At 37.3% G+C, this 17,638-nt stretch overlaps 1 protein-coding gene across 2 annotated transcripts in view; it reads right to left on the bottom strand.

Annotated features, from left to right (window-relative positions):
• Positions 1–1,359: 1,359 nt before the first annotated feature.
• LOC132092063 (desmoplakin-B-like) overlaps positions 1,360–17,638 on the bottom strand; it is a 29,523-nt gene continuing 13,244 nt past the window's right edge. The window contains exons 14-24 of one of the 2 annotated variants that reach the window (XM_059498124.1): positions 17,067–17,253; positions 15,527–15,702; positions 15,278–15,456; positions 12,475–12,613; positions 11,117–11,310; positions 10,876–11,038; positions 10,712–10,795; positions 9,735–9,842; positions 9,541–9,639; positions 6,658–8,484; positions 1,360–5,116 (exon numbers count right to left, since the gene is read on the bottom strand). In XM_059498124.1, the coding sequence (XP_059354107.1) occupies positions 1,853–5,116; positions 6,658–8,484; positions 9,541–9,639; positions 9,735–9,842; positions 10,712–10,795; positions 10,876–11,038; positions 11,117–11,310; positions 12,475–12,613; positions 15,278–15,456; positions 15,527–15,702; positions 17,067–17,253 (6,420 nt within the window). In that variant the 3' untranslated portion in view covers positions 1,360–1,852. The remainder of the gene's footprint in view (positions 5,117–6,657; positions 8,485–9,540; positions 9,640–9,734; positions 9,843–10,711; positions 10,796–10,875; positions 11,039–11,116; positions 11,311–12,474; positions 12,614–15,277; positions 15,457–15,526; positions 15,703–17,066; positions 17,254–17,638) is intronic. The other variant, XM_059498125.1, reaches the window with a different exon arrangement.

Raw genomic sequence — 17,638 nt, 5'->3', positions numbered from 1 at the left:
ATATTATTTTTTGTAGGTTTTGGAGCTCTATATATGAGTTTGGAAAGACGTGAGGTTGAGTAAATGTGAAAAGAAAAAAAAAAAAATATATATATATATATATTTTTTTTTTTTTGGTTGGGAGTAAAAAAAAAAAAAAAAATCTGGATGGTTATTCTATAAAAACTGTCAAAAAGTCACCTGGATACTATTGCATTGATAAAGTACAAAGAATATCATGGAATATGTTTTTTTTTTTTTAATATTATTATTTTTAATGCCTGGGTCCCAGGAGGATAATGGATTCAAAAATCTTAATTAAATTAATGACTGTTTAAAAATGTAAGAAACCTACTACTACTAACAAAACAACATAAATATTACTCTGAACAGTTTTCAAACAAAATAAATATCTATTTAAAAAAAAAAGAAAGAAAGAAAAGAAAAAGAAATGTCTATTTTTAATGTCTTTAATGTTCCCTTATAGAAAACTATGCTACTTTTTATATAATTTTTTATGTATGTCTTCCAGGTAAACTGACCGATTCCTTATTACACAGTTTTTAAAGTCACCAAAAGATGTTAAAGTGGTTATTTTTGTCTACCACATCCATACACACAAAAAAACATTTAAACATAAAAAGCAAAACAAAGAAAAAACATCCTAGACAGTTTTCAATTATTTTATTAAAAGTCTGCATGCTTGGAAAATATTTTTTAGAACTAAAAGGTAAAACAAAGACCCATGTCTTCATAAAAAATACAATTTTCAAAGTAAAAAAATCCTTCCACCGTGTTTAAAGATAATTTACTGGCCTTTTTATTTAACATGATTAGTCAATAATTAGATTAGCTGTTATTGCATAGAGGACAAACATTGTTAAACGCTTCAGGAATATCAAAAGTTGTTATCAGATTGGTTACAGTGTCGCATTCTTTAATGTTCGGCCTGGAAACAAAGATACTGTGGCGTCAAACCCCCTCACTAAAGAAGAAAGCCTAGTGTTTACAACTGTGACAAGAGTGCTTATCAGGATCAACTTAATGCTGGATTTTCAGAAATATGTGAAATATTTAAAATTCGCGGCATAGAATCTTTAAAATATGTCCGTGAGGTTTACACACCGGTCTGTTATTGTGGTGACATTTCCATGCCTCGAAATGTGACGATGAATGAAACAAACTGTTATTGGTTGTTTGACATGTCAGTCAAACGGCCTCATGGGCGGGCCTTGGCCTATGAAAGCTGCCATAGATTCCAGACCTTCAGTCAGAAGGCTACGCGAGGCTACTTTTAGTGTTGGTTTCACGAGAAAGCGCGGAAGGTTGCCGCTTGATAAAAATCACACCCAAGTCAAAATTCTTCACAAGAGCCATAAATCTTATGAGGTCTTCCTTTATTTGAGCATTAAAACCGTGAGAAAAAATATCAGACACTGTGTTAGAAAGAAACTTCACAGAGTTTTTCAGACTAGCACAAAGGTAAAGTCAAGGCACTGAAACTTTAAGAAAAAAACTACAATTCAACAGTTTTAGTGTAAAAACAAAATAGGAAAGTGAAATCTTTACCCAAGATCTAGTGTTATAAAGAAATTTCATTCCTGTTTATTAAAATTTTAAAGCAGATTAACACCCAGAAAGCGAATAAGCAAATAAAATCAAAAGTGTATGTTTTGTATTAATACATTCAATATAAATTTAAGAAACATTAGCTCTTCTTACACTTTCCAAACAAGGTGGTAAAAATACAAATGCTGATCCGTTTAGAACACCATCCACATTTCCAATAATAAATGATTTTCTTGTAATATTATCTTAAAATACTTTGATGGATAATTGTGTTATATAGCATTGCACACTACAAAATGATTGTTTAGGACAGTGATCTGGAGCTGAAAGAGGTTCTGCTGTAGCTGAAGCTGCTGTATCTGGAAGACGAAGAGGGGGATAAACTGTAGTCTACGCTGCCCCTACGGGATCCACTTCGAGAGCCGCTCCGAGAACCTGAAGCAGATCCTGGATTCGAGAGGTTGTAGGGGCTGCTGATGCCACGTGATGAAACCGTAGCGGCCGGAAGCATGCGGACACCTGTGTTTTCCTCAGTCATGCAACCTTCCAGAGACTCCTTGTAGGATATCCTCAGCTTGGTCTTGGGGCAGGTGAGGGTCTTGGGGTGGTGGCGTGTATCCTGGAGCCTCTGAGCCGCTCTCATATCCAGCCAGCCGAGCTGCAAAGCCTCCTCGAGTGAACGTCTGCAACTATGTTCTGGGTCAAACAGCCCGCCGGTTAAATACTGGAATTCGAGGAACCGCTGGCCAGCTTCGTACGGCAGCCATTTTTCTTTGACGGCCTCGGCTGCTGACATCATACGCTTGGTTTTGAAATCTTCAAAACCAATGTACGCTTTCTGGGCAGGTTTTATCCTGTTAGCCATTTCATTATCAAGGACACCAAGTCGCGTTGCTTCCTGAACAGACACACGGCGACCGTTTTCAGGGCTCACAATCCCTCCGGTGCAAGCCTGAGCCTCAAGGAGTCGTTGCGCTGTAATGGAATCAATGATTCCTCTCTTCAGAGCCTCACATATGCTGATCTTCTCCATCTTCTCTGTGTCAAAAATTGCTCCAACTGGATTCTGCTCCTCGATCATTTCCACTAATGGGGTCAGTTTGACTGACATGCTGGAAACATGCTTGGCGGTGTTTGTTGAGGTTGGATCTTGAATGGATTGGTGAGTGGAGATACTCTCGGTTTTAACAGTTTCAGTTTTAATAATCTGGCTTTTCATTGCCGCCTGGGATGTGAAAGTTGATGAGGTGACAGAGGAGCTGAGGGGGCTGCTGAGCATCTTCGTCTTGTTGGTGATCATATCTGCAAGTTCTGTAAGGGTGAGATTTCCTGAACGATACTTATCAAAGACATTTTGGTCAATAACTCCCTTAGTAAGAAGTTCTTTCAAATCATATTGAATCCCTGTTTGCATGTCCATTATAGCTGTACTGGTCGAGCCATCTGGGGCAGTGATTACCGTTTCTTCCCACTCGCACTCTTGCTGAGATAATTCCAGAAAGGTTTCGTAGTCTATGAGTTTCTTCTCGTAGGCTTCACGCACAGTCATCTCTTTATTGCTTTCAGGATCAACAATCAGTACTCGTCTCTTCCTTGTGGAGTTCTTCTGCTGCATCTTTTTCTTATCGTAAAGAGGCAGAAGCACTAGTCCTGTCTTCTTATCAGCTATGCAACGGCTCTTCAGCTCCAAGTAGGTCAGATTGTCCTCTGTGTTTGGGTCGAAGAAACCCTTTGTGTCATCTCCTTCATCTTTCAGAATCTGGTTCATCTCTTCATCAAAGTAGCTCCTTTGGTACGCCACATCAACATCAATTCGGTGACTGTTTTTGGGGTCAATGATGCCACCACTTGCAATCTGAGCCTCCAGCAGGCGAATGCCATGACCTTTCTCTATGATACCACGCTCAATGGCTTCGAAAAGGGAGATCATCTTGTTGGTGCCTGGGTCTTTGTACCCAGTTACTGCTCTCTCGGCAGACAGAAGCTTGTCTTTAAACTCCACTCCCACCAGTCCTTTCTTACAAGCCTCCTCGACTGTGTAGTATTCATTGTTGATGGGATCAATAATGAAGCCTGAGGCTGCCTGAGCCTCCAGAAGCTCCAAGGTAGTGCCTTGTCGCAGAAGCCCTTGCTTCATGGCCTGGTAGATGGGCAATGTGCAGTTGTTGGCCTCGTCATAAATCCCAGCAATGCAGGTTGACCCTCGGAGATAAGCCCGAAGCCTGTGTTCAATATCATGGCTGGTAATCTTGCCCTCTCTCAAATTATCTACATCCAAAGGCTGCAGCAATTTTGCATCCACCAGATCTGACACGTTAACTTCGTGCCGCAGCCCCTGTACAGTTATGGGTTTCTCTGGAGCCGGAAGCAGGAGCAAGCTAGTGCTGAGATCAGCCTTGCATCGCTTCTTGAGGGTAACATAGCTGGCACGCAGGCCATTGTCAGGATCAATATAGCAGTTTGGTTTTGCATTTAGAGCTTGATAAAGATCCTCATCAACAAGGTCACGGTCCATGGCGGTATCTTTAGAAAGATAGACGCTAAGGATCGGATCAATGATGCCTCCTGCCGCCTCTTGTGCCTGCAGGAGACGCAGAGCTGTTTCTCGGTTAACTATTCCTTTCTTCATGGCTTGGCAAACTGGCAAGAGTTTCATAGTTTTGGGATCTCTGAACCCAACACAGGCGGCCTCTGCAGTCAACAGTTGTTTCTTGTCAGCCTCATCCACAAGTCCATTCAGACAAGCCTCCTCAACAGTCATCCTCACATTAGCTCTGGAATCTATGATGTACCCTGTGGCAGCCTGAGCCTCCAGCAACATGTTTCCACTCTCGTCTGAAATCAACTTTTGTTTTTTGGCCTCGGTGAAGGTCATTTTGCCTTTAGGTCCTGCTGCCAGCCCCGAAATGGCTCCAGTGCCTTTAAGATTGAGCCTGATATCAACAGATACATCCTCAACAGTTCGCTGGCCTTTCATCAACTGCTCAAATGTAACCTTGTCAATCACACCACAGTCATGCAGCTGCTGAGCTGTTACGTTCTTGCGGACACCTTCGAAGACCAGTGAGGAGGGATCCGTTAGGTCTGTCTGAGTGTATTTGGTAGCACCATCTGGCTTCCGCTGCAGTCTTAACAACTCATTCTGCTGCGAGTCTCGTTGTGCCTGCATCTCTGCCCTCTCTTGTTCCGATTTCTGCAAGAGCAGCCTGTACCGTTCTTCGGTTTCACTAAGTTGCATCCTCAGCCTCTCCATCTCAGACTTGACAGAATTAAATTGGCTTTCCAGGCCAGAGCGCTCGGAGTTGTGCTTTCGAATTTGCTCCTCATGAGTTTCACATTTGGTCTTCCATTGGGTAAAATCCTTTTTGATCCTCTCATTGTCCTCCTGCAGCTGTGATTTGAATCGCAGTTCTGATTCCAGTGAGAATTTGATATTGGTTAGATCGTCTTCCAGCTTTTTTAAGCGGATCATTTCCTGTTCCATTGCAACCATTTTCTTGAGGAGGTCATCCCGCTCTTGCTGCAGGCTGCTGCACTGATATTGGGATGTTTGGATCACAGAGGAAGTCTGCAACAAAAGGCAAAAAGAGAAAATGATTGTTGTATCATTTAAAACATACTTTACAGTATTTAAGATGATAATTCTGTATATGATTTTTCAGATAGGACATTGATTTGTTATTGAATGACAATGATTTATCATTCATTGACAATCACAAAACAAAACTGATTGGTTTTTAAGCTAACTACATGGCTTAGCTTCTAAAGCAGACATAGCCAACCCTGGTCCTGGAAGAATCACTTCCTGCAGGTTTAGTTCCAACCCAGCTCCAACACACCTTCTTGTTATCCTAAACACTTTGATTAGCTAGTATGGGAGTGTTTGATTATGGTTGGAGCTAAAATCTGCACCATAGTAGCCCACCAGGAGCAGGGTTTGCTATGCCTGTTTTAAAGGATCAAAATCACAGAGGGTGCCACAAACAATAGAGGGTACATTGATATGCCTTGAATGTGGTTTATCATTTATGCAATGGATGCTGTTGTGCAAAACAAGCATGCAGCATGGAAGCTTGCCATGGACAAACCACAGAGGCATGTATTAAAGGGGTGGTTCGGGATTTTTGACATCGGACCTCATTTTTAAGTCAGCCTGGTTGTTATTCATTAGTGGAGACATTTTATTTTTAAATTATCCAGTCTTTATATTTGGATAGATAGCCGATGCTAGGCTAGCGCGAGTCAATGGGTATATGTTAGCCAGCCATTAAAAACCATTTTACCCACTCCACAGTGCACCAAACTCAAATCAATTATAACACTAGACTATCGATGCAAATGTCCGTTGATAGAATAATGTTAGAAATCAAACTTACCTTTCATCACATTGCATTAGTTATAATTTGTTCCCTGTAATCATAAGCCTTGTCGACAGCAGCAGCGGAGTCATATTGATTACCTAGGCAACCGAGTGAGCCGGTCCACACATGACGCAAGTGTATTTACCTGCCGCTGGCACACTGATTATCACTAACATCACATAAGCAGAGCAAAGTAGAGCCGGAGCAAAGTAAAATTCCGCAGCGGCTGAGAAACTAGTTCCTTTAGGATCATTGAGATGAAAGGTAAGTTGATTTCTAACATTATTCTCTCAACGGACATTTGCATCGATAGTCTAGTGTTATAATTGATTTGCGTTTGGTGCACTGTGGAGTGGGTAAAACGGTTTTTAATGGCTGGCTAACATATACCCATTGACTCGCGCTAGCCTAGCATCGGCCAACTATCCAAATATAAGGACTGGATAATTTTTTTAAAAAAATGTCTCCACTGATGAATAACAACCAGGCTGACCTAAAAATGAGGTCCGATGTCAAAAATCCCGAACCACCCCTTTAAGATGCAAACTGCAGGGTGTGGTGCAGAAATAGGTAGAACATGCACATTAAGAAATGTAAAAATATGACAGATTGCTTTAGGGACATATTTGCATGTCAAGACAGTGACAATTTACAGCATGAAGCTTGAGAGAGAGATGCATGCCGCTAACTAAATCTACGCATCTTAACGATTGAACTAGAGATCTCTAGTTTCTAGTTATCCTAGTACCTCTCTGGCTTGTTTTTGCACATTTTCTATCTCCACTTGCAGTTTTTCTCTCTCTCGTGAGAGCTGTCGCATAAGCCTGTCTTGCTCTGCACTGGCACGCTGACTGGACTCGAGCTGTTTCTGCAAAGCTGCGATTTGCTCAGTCATTTCCCGATCTCGAAGCTTTTTGTTTTTGAGAAGTTCATCATATTCTAGACGCAAAGAGTGTAACTCCTCCTCCAGGCGGAGGCGATCTTTGGAAAGAGTTTCGTTGAGCCTTTGCAGACGCTCAGTTTCAGCAGTGCCTATGTTTAATGCACAAGTCTTCTCCTCCATGCTGCGTTGAAGGGCCTCATAGCGCTGGTTGGAGTCTTGGACGCGCCCCTGCTCCTGTGTCAGCTGTAGTTTCAGAGTGTTCATCTCAGCTTTCAAGGCAGCCAGGCTCTGAGAAGATGCTTTATGCTCCTTTAAGGCACGGTCTAGAGCCTCCTTCAGCTGCTTGGATTCTTCATCCGCATGTTTGGCCTCAAGATTAGTTTCTTCCTGGCTCTTGCGCAATGTCGTGATCGTAGTGGTGTACTCCCTCATGGCCTGGCTACTCTTTTCAAGTTGTGCCTCTGTTCTCCTGCGCTTTCTGGCCTCCTCTTCCACCACTTGCCGCTGCTTCTCCAACTCACTTTCCAGTCGCTTCAGCTCCTCCTGGAGCTCTTGAATGCGGGTTTGGAGGTGCGCAATGGTCTGTTCAGACCGGCCCTTCTCAAGAGCATAGGCCTCCAGCTCCACCCGGATGAGGCTCAGCTCCTGGTGGGAAGAGCGAAGTTGCACCAACTCCACATTACAGTTTTCATTCTTCATTTTGAGGTCGGCCAACTCCTCCTCCAGTCGCCTGGTTTCGGCCTGTAAAGATCTTTTCAGACGTTGCTCCTCCTCTAGAGAGCGTGTGAGACGGTTGATCTCACTACTCTTTTCTTGCAGTGTTCGATTGGAGCTCTCCTGTACCTCTCTCGTTTTGTTGTCTGCTTCACTCTTCTGGCTAAGCAACAACTGGACTTGAGATTCCAGTTCAAGCCTCTTTCGGCCTTCCTCTGTACTTACAGCACCAAGTCTTTGAACCTCCTCTTCTAGGTGCTTCCTCTGGGCCTCCTCCTGGCTGAGGGAAATATGAAGCTTTTGCAGCTGCTCCTTCAACTCCCTAGATTCTGCCTCTAATCTTTCAAGCTCCAGACGCATGGAAGCAGCCTCACTTTCCTTCTGCTGCGAAAGCTTCTGCATGCTGGTCTGAGTAACGAGGATTTGAGACTCGTAGGTCTGTTTCACCTCTCGTAACTCTGTGTTGTGCTCCTGCCTTACCTTTGCCAGCTCTGCCTGTGCCTCCTTGACGCGCTGAGCCTCATCTTCCAACACCCTTCGCAGACGCTCCAGCTCTTGAGTCCTGTCAGACACCGTCTTTTCCAGTTCCATCTTGGCCCAGCTGGCCTGCTCCAGTTCCTTGAGTTTCTTGCGCATGGTTTCATCGTGTTCTTCCTGCAAAAACATGTAGCGCTCTTCCACAACTTTTTTCTTCCTCTCCATATCGTCCAACTGGAGTTTGAGGCGACGTACTTCATCCGTTAGCTCTTGAAGGCGGTTGGTTGAAGAGTCCAGGCTGTCCTGTGTAGCCATGCACTTCAAAGTCTCAGTCCTCTTCACTTCTTCCAGAGATAGCAGGTGTGTCTGCGATTCATTCAGCTCCTGCTGATATTTCAGAAGAGCCTCCTGCAAAGATGCATTCGTTGAAGTGTGATCCTTAATGGCATCTCTCAGCTGCTCAAGTTCCTCTTCGAGAAGCTCAATCCTGGTATTCCGCATCTGCAAAAACACATTTTAAAATTTATTAAAACTTCCATTATGAAACTTTACGTTTGTTTTGGCAAAATTGTCTGTCGACTTGTGTCCTAAAACCATTTAAAGACACTAGAATTGGTCATTTCAAAGCTTTTGAAGTGCGTTCACTGTGTATTTCACAATTTGGGGGGTGGTCTAATTGTGCAATTAAAAAAATACCCAGCTGCACAATTTAGCCAAAAACTTGAGATTTATACCGTATTTTCCGGGAAAAAACATATATAAGTCGCACTGGACTATAAGTCGCATTTATTTAGAACCAAGAACTAAGAGAAAACATTACCGTCTACAGCCACGAGAGGGCGCTCTGTGTCTTCAGTGTAGCCCTCTCGCGGCTGGAGACGGTAATGTTTTCTCTTGGTTCATTTCTCTTGGTTCATTTCTCTCGGTTCATGTCAAATTAATTTTGATAAATAAGTCGCACCTGACTATAAGTCGCAGGACCAGCCAAACTATGAAAAAAAGTGCAACTTATCGTCCGGAAAATACGGTATTTATATGACCAGAGTTGGGTAGATTACTTACAAATTGTAGTCCATTACTGTTTCCAAATTATAAACAAAATACTGATACTGACGTAATCCATCACATTACACATTTTAAATAATATATTCAGACTACTTTTTGATTACTTATGACCTAAGATGTTTCTTACATTGATTAAGCTAATTAAATGATTAAAATATGAAATTAAAATAAATTGTTTTAAAATAACAACAATCAAAATAAAATGCTTATTAAAAAGTATTTAATTTTATGTAATTTAATTATTTCATTTTAAGTATTTCATTATGTAATCAAAAAAAAATTAACTGTAATCTGATAACAAGTATTTAAAAATAATATATATATGTATATATATATATATATATATATATATATAATATTAAACTAAATAAAATAATTTTTTACTGTAAAAAAAAAAGTTTTGAGGGGGAAAAAATTATATTATCACTGTAAAATGACACTAATGCTGTCTTAATTTTGTACTTATATCAAAACCTAAGTGTGTTTATATACCTTGAGTTCTTCCATGTTCTTCTGGGAAGCCATAAGAAGTTTGTAGTAATCGTTTGAACGGGTGAGCAATTCTAAATAGTGCACATTTAGAGAAGAGACCTGGGGAACAAAGATAAGCACAAAAAATATAACGTAATAATAAAGCAAGATTGCAGGAACAGAGGCGCTGGGAAAGCGTGTGTTCGTAGGTGTACCTCTTCTGAAATGCTGGAAGATGGTGACTGAAGCACAGTCCTTCTGATGGGGATGTTGAGCAAAGTTTCCAGTCCAGCGCTGTAAGTTGCCAACTCAAGCTCATAGTTCTACAGAGACACAGCTCACATTATTAATAAATGCTGTCAGATCCGAAATGAGATCTAATGAGGTTGCAAGCTACAGCAGTAGCATAAAACAATGACTGAATATGTTATTTGGTTATTTGGTTTTTCACATGGCCACATGTTAATATTTATAATATCTTCATGTCTTATAATTGCATTTAGCAGATCAGAGCTGGGTAATCATGTAGTATTTTTATTATTATTATTATTTGGTCAGCAACCAGTGGGTAGCACACAAAGCATATTACAATTCAAAATCACAGTAAAAAACAACAACAAACTTTTGTAATAGATATCTTAACACTTTACAATAAGTTCCCTTTAGCTGGCATTAGTTAGCAATGAGCAATACATTTATTACAGTATTTAATAATCTTTGTTAATGTCAGCAATATTGTTTGTTGTGGATATCTGAATCCGTTTTTGTTTCCATTTTCATTTAAGGATTTTTGTTGTGTTTTTGTCAATTCTATTAGCTTTTATTTATGTCCATTTTTTATTTCAGTTTTACATATTTTAGTGCATCATGTTAATCAATTTAAATGAAAAATGTTGCAACCTGCTTAAGAAAAAAAAATGATATATTGAATTTTATTTCAGGTAGCATTTATTTTATTTCAAGTAACCAAAATGTTTTTTAATGGTTTTAGTTTTAGTTTCAGTTTTAGTTAACTATAACAATCCTGGTTAGCTGGTTAGTTCATGTTAGGGCGATTAAATAGTATTAATAAAGTTAAGAGGCTAAATATTAACATGATCTAAAATGAGTATTTGAACAAACGAAACCTTATTGTAAAGTGTTTTATTAGTGTTGCATAAGTCGCAATTTGTAAGTTGCATAGGTTGAATACCTTGATGGCGTTTATGCAGGTTTCTCCGTCTTTCTGCACCGTCTCCAGCAGCTCTCTCTTCGCCTTTATATCAGAGTTTATTGCCTGAACACAAGAGAAAACAGCATTATAACATTATATCCTTTAGTTTTAGTGCCTCTCAAATGCACGCTTTCCAGACTCACTTTCTGTTGGTTGAGCAGCTGTGTGTAAACTGTGAAGTCCTCTGTCTTGACGGGATGCTGAGCATCGATCTGTCTCTGGGTTTGGTCGATCCAGCCGCTTAGACGAGCGCTAGACTGCATGTATCGCTGTAGATGCGGCAGGTAAGCGTCCAGATCCTCCAGCCTGAGCAGACAGCCTCATTAGTGCACTCGTTTAGGTGGTACACTAGATAGATGTTATGTTAGGGATGGAGGATCTGACCTGTTGTTGATCTGTATCTGGGTGCGTTTCCAGCGGTCTGACAGCTGGTTGAAGTGCTCGGCGTACTGAGAGAGGTTGATGATGCACTTGTAACGACCCTGATCCGTCTGATCGTTGTACTGCTGGACTTTATTGAAATTGGCCACAAGTGAATTCAGCAAATCCTGCTTCTGCTCCAAATCACTGCGCATACTCTGGGTTTAGAGGAACAGCACTTGTTAGGGCATGCACACAAAAGGACTCTTATTTTAACTTTTGAAAGCAATTTTATATCATTTTAAATAATAAAAATTACTTATTATATTATTAAAATACTTTTACAATTTTTTGTATTGATTTCCAGAAACATCTAAACATTCTTAAAACATATTAAATAGGTTTGAGAAGCAAAAATAGCATTTATTTATATATTATATGTTTATTACAAGATCACTTGTTCTGTTTTTCTCGATGAAAAAAATTATTATAATAATTACAATATTTTAAATATATAAAATAAAATGAAAAATATAAAATAATTCTATAATAAATAATTTAAAAATATATATTATTAGAATTTGTTGCCATGTTTTCGAGGAATTTCCCTATAAACAATATAAATGTACCTGATAAATGTTCCTTAATATTCTGTTTTTTTCTTCTTTCTTTTTTTTTTATATAACATAAATGTACTCGAGAGGCAAAATATAATTTAATAAATTATAAGCTTTTATTGTAGAGTTAACAACACTTAAGGACTGCAGGGAAATGACTGTTTTTCTTGATTAAAAAAAAAATAATAATAATTGAATCATTTTAAACATATAAAATAAAATAAAAAATATATAAAATAAAAAATAATTCTATAATAAATAATTAAAATAAAAAAAAAATGTTATCAGAATTTGTTGCCTTGTTTTCGAGAAATATCCTAAAAACAACATAAGCATGATTTATTCCTTTAAGGGAAAATATCCTGAGTTTAATTTAAGATATTTGCTTTTATTAAAGAGTTAACTGCACTTAAGGGCTGAATGCAAAAGACCCTTTCTGATTTTCTTAAATTAAAAAAAGTAGAATATTTCATAATTAATATATAAACAATTATATAATAAACAATTTAAATATTTTTAATAAAAATAAATATTATCATCAGTATTTTTTGCCTTGTGTTCCATAAATATAACTAAAAAGAAACATTCCATTAGATATTAGATTTTATTAGTGAACTGCATTTACAGTAAGGGCTGTATGCTAATAACATGTTCTGTTTTTTTTTTATTTAAACACACACACACACATACACACAGACACACACTCACACACACACACACACACACACACATATATATGAATGCATAAAGTCTGGTAATGATCACCTGAAGCACTTTCTGGTATTTGTGCACCTCGTCTGGGTCGAGTGACGCCGTCTCTTTCTCCGTCAGTCGAGCTTCATAAACCTTCACCACATCTTCAGCTTTCAGCAGATCTTTCAGCAGAGACTTCAGTAAATTCAGCCTGAAACACAGAGAACGAGTCAGGAGCCCTGAGGACGGCTGGGAACTATTCTGATATTTATTCTAATATTTAATTGGCATATTTTACAACAGCTTATATTTTATCTGATACATCACATATAATTACATTTTTTGAAATTAATTGTTTAATAATATGAATGTTTTTACACTGCTGTCAGACATTATATATGAAGCAAAAAAAATTAAAATCATTTATTTATATATATATACCTGTATATATATATATATATACAACCCGAATAATGGAAAAGTTGGGACGTTTTTTAAATTTTAATAAAATGAAAACTAAAGGAATTTCAAATCACATGAGCCAATATTTTATTCACAATAGAACATAGATAACGTAGCAAATGTTTAAACTGAGAAATTTTACACTTTTATCCACTTAATTAGCTCATTTAAAATTTAATGTCTCCTACAGGTCTCAAAAAAGTTGGCACGGGGGCAACAAATGGCTAAAAAAGCAAGCAGTTTTGAAAAGATTCAGCTGGGAGAACATCTAGTGATTAATTAAGTTAATTGATATCAGGTCTGTAACATGATTAGCTATAAAAGCTTTGTCTTAGAGAAGCAGAGTCTCTCAGAAGTAAAGATGGGCAGAGGCTCTCCAATCTGTGAAAGACTGCGTAAAAAAATTGTGGAAAACTTTAAAAACAATGTTCCTCAACGTCAAATTGCAAAGGCTTTACAAATCTCATCATCTACAGTGCATAACATCATCAAAAGATTCAGAGAAACTGGAGAAATCTCTGTGCGTAAGGGACAAGGCCGGAGACCTTTATTGGATGCCCGTGGTCTTCGGGCTCTCAGACGACACTGCATCACTCATCGGCATGATTGTGTCAATGACATTACTAAATGGGCCCAGGAATACTTTCAGAAACCACTGTCGGTAAACACAATCCACCGTGCCATCAGCAGATGCCAACTAAAGCTCTATCATGCAAAAAGGAAGCCATATGTGAACATGGTCCAGAAGCGCCGTCGTGTCCTGTGGGCCAAGGCTCATTTAAAATGGACTATTTCAAAGTGGAATAGTGTTTTATGGTCAGACGAGTCCAAATTTGACATTCTTGTTGGAAATCACGGACGCCGTGTCCTCCGGGCTAAAGAGGAGGGAGACCTTCCAGCATGTTATCAGCGTTCAGTTCAAAAGCCAGCATCTCTGATGGTATGGGGGTGCATAAGTGCATACGGTATGGGCAGCTTGCATGTTTTGGAAGGCTCTGTGAATGCTGAAAGGTATATAAAGGTTTTAGAGCAACATATGCTTCCCTCCAAACAACGTCTATTTCAGGGAAGGCCTTGTTTATTTCAGCAGGACAATGCAAAACCACATACTGCAGCTATAACAACAGCATGGCTTCGTCGTAGAAGAGTCCGGGTGCTAACCTGGCCTGCCTGCAGTCCAGATCTTTCACCTATAGAGAACATTTGGCGCATCATTAAACGAAAAATACGTCAAAGACGACCACGAACTCTTCAGCAGCTGGAAATCTATATAAGGCAAGAATGGGACCAAATTCCAACAGCAAAACTCCAGCAACTCATAGCCTCAATGCCCAGACGTCTTCAAACTGTTTTGAAAAGAAAAGGAGATGCTACACCATGGTAAACATGCCCCGTCCCAACTATTTTGAGACCTGTAGCAGAAATCAAAATTGAAATGAGCTCATTTTGTGCATAAAATTGTAAACTTTCTCAGTTTAAACATTTGCTATGTTATCTATGTTCTATTGTGAATAAAATATTGGCTCATGTGATTTGAAAGTCTTTTCGTTTTCATTTTATTAAAATTTAAAAAACGTCCCAACTTTTCCGGAATTCGGGTTGTACATATAACAACACAAAAATAATTTAAGTGGGATTATCATATTTATAAGTTTGAGGCCAGTAAGATTTTTTTTTTTTTTTACTTTTATTCGGCAAGGATGCATTATTTTCAACAGTTATATTACATTTAAGTTATTTTATTAATAATAATAATAATAATAATTGTATATTTAAATAGAAAACAGTTATCAGTTATTTTAAATTGTATTTTATATATATATATATATATATATATATATATATATTATAATACATCATAAAAATGTATAATATATATTACATAATAGATTATATATTTAATTTATAACATATTATAGTAGTATACTAATAATATAGAATTAAATAAATAATAATATATATAAAATATATATTCAAATAGAACCGTTATTTGAAATTGCCATTCTAATATTCTAATATATAATCATTCTATTATATAATTATAATAAATAATATTTGTGTATATATACATATATATACAGTATATATTCAGATACAAAGTTATTTGAAATTGTAATTATATAAAAACGAATATAACAAATGATATCAAGCTATAAATGTTTAATAATTATAATACATGAAAATATATATTCAAATACAATTTATTTTTAATTGCAATTATAATAAACATAACTTTCAAATTGAAAGCTTATTTGAAATTGTCATTATATTCTAATTATATTCTTTGAAATTGTAATATCATAACATTCCACGATATGACTGTATTTCTGAACAAATAAACGTCTTCTAAGACTTCTTGATTAAACCCGTTTCGTGTCCTTCTCTTGAGCTCCATCTGTAGTGTGTGGTGTACCTGTGCAGGTGTGTAGTGGTGTAGCTCTCCAGGTGATCTAGTCTCTGGTTAATGAGCTCCAGCTGTGCATGCAGGTATCTGGCTTTATCACTGTCCGAGGCGTCTTTGAGCTCGGTCTGCACGCTGTCTCTCAGGCTCAGGAACTCGGTCTTCAGCGTATGCACGTCCCTCTGAAAGACCTGCACACAGACGCTCGGTGAGAAACCGTGGCTCTCGGAGACGAGAGGAGAGGCTAGGTGCGCTGGTCACCTGTGTGCTGGCGATGGGACGCCCGCACTCCTCCGGTGCGTCCTCTCCTAACGGGATGTACAGGAACGTGACGAGGGACGAGTCTGCGGCGTCCAGCTTGAATCGGAGCGAGCTGAGCTCGTTCAGCAGTCTGACGCTCACCGCCGCCGCGAATTCAGAGCCCTCTCCTCGAGCCGCTGCCACACACACAACACATTCACCACGTTAAACAGCACATCTTCATTATTTCTGACTTGTTTTACATTACGAATATCTAAACATTCTTTATGGTGTGGCGTTAACTGCACTTAAAGGGACATTCACACACAGATCAGTTGATGGCACCCATTGACTTCTATAGTGTGGAACTTAACTGTTCGGTTTTATCTTCTTTTTATGTTCAATAGAAGAAAGAAACTCGATTTTGTGAACTTTATTTTTGGCCGTCAACAAATGATTTCTGATTTTCTTGAAGTAAAAAAAAAAAAATAATAATAATATTTTTATAAATGCATTTAAATAATTTTACAAATTGTATTAATTTGTATTCAATATTTAAACAAATAAAACGTGATATTTCACGTGTGTGCCAATTTGCTAAAATGTTATTTATTTAACTAAATATGGCTATTAAAATAATTGTATTGCATTCCTAAAATTTTCATTTTTTTATGTATGTAACATACATAACGATACATATATATTTATATATAATTTATAATAATATTTTGATTTTTCTGAATTGTTATTTATTATTCATATTATTAATTATATTATTATATGTAAATATTATATATATTTTTGCCTTTTTACCAAAAATTTGATTATATGATCTAATAATTAAAAAAATAATATATTATATAAGTATTATATAATATTTCTATAAAATATTACATACAAATATTTTGATAAAATAAATGCTGCCTCGATAAGAAAAAAAAAAACCATAATTATTCTTTTAACCAGAAATATATATACTGTATATAAATGTATACAAATATGTATAAAATATATATATATATTAATGTTTGTATTTATGCTTAAAACAACAACAACAACAAAAAATCAATTATTGGTTGGACAAGAAAAATAAATGTAATTCAAGATATATTTTGTTAAAACAAGTCTTAATGTAACTTGAACACTATAGCAACAAATGTGTCTTCTTTTAATGATATTTAGAAATTAAAAAGATAAAGATATTAATATTAATATCTCAAGTTTTAGGACCCTGAATTCTCCAAATTGATGTGATCTCTGCATACACTGCCTAAAATAATGTTCTGACTCATTATTTTTGACTAGATTTCCATTATTAATATCTTAACATTATTTAAAAAACCTCACATTTGCTTGAAAACAAACATGACTATTATTAAGCTTATGTTTATGCTTGCAACTTAATTCAAAGATGACTTCTCTGACCCACTTACAGACATTTGTTTCTTGCTTTAAGCACGAACACCCTTCATTTCTCAGAACACAAGATTTTTTAATTGAATGCATGTTTTCTTCTCAAGGAATGCTTCTTGATGTGATGTCCAGTGTGATGCAGACTGACCGTACGCAGGCAGATCCATCACCAGCTTGTTGTAGTGCTGCTGGGCTCCTGTGAACTGGCTCTCCATGTGTTTCTGGTCTTCGGCCGCGAACAACTCTGAACCCTGCGAGTGTTTCTTGAACTCCTGGAAGTGCATCTCCAGACTTCGTATGATGCTGCTGTACTCCTCCGGACCCATTTTGGAAAGCTGCATACAAACAAAGACAAAACGCCTGTCAGTTTTAATGCAGTGCAAGCGAACGGCATTTGTTTTGCTAAATGAACAAATACACTAATGCACATTCTGTGTGCAATGAGAATAAACGTGTCTAACATGCCTAGAATTAATTATATGTAGATTTAATTCACCACTACAAAACAAATAGTGCTTTTAGTCATTCAGGAAGCATTACATTGATAGTAAAGGCATTTATAATGACTCCTATTTAAAAATATATATATTTATTATTATTATTATATATATATAAAATAAAATGCATTATGATTTCCACACAAATATGAAATGTTTCCACTTTTCAGCATTGATTATAAAAATAAATAAAAAATCCTGAGCATCAAATCATGATTTCTGA

The sequence above is a fragment of the Carassius carassius genome, chromosome 18, assembly GCF_963082965.1.
Source record: "Carassius carassius chromosome 18, fCarCar2.1, whole genome shotgun sequence".
NCBI lineage: Eukaryota > Metazoa > Chordata > Actinopteri > Cypriniformes > Cyprinidae > Carassius > Carassius carassius.
The sequence above is the reverse complement of the archived record's forward strand: the minus strand, read 5'-3'. Positions and strand labels throughout refer to the sequence as shown.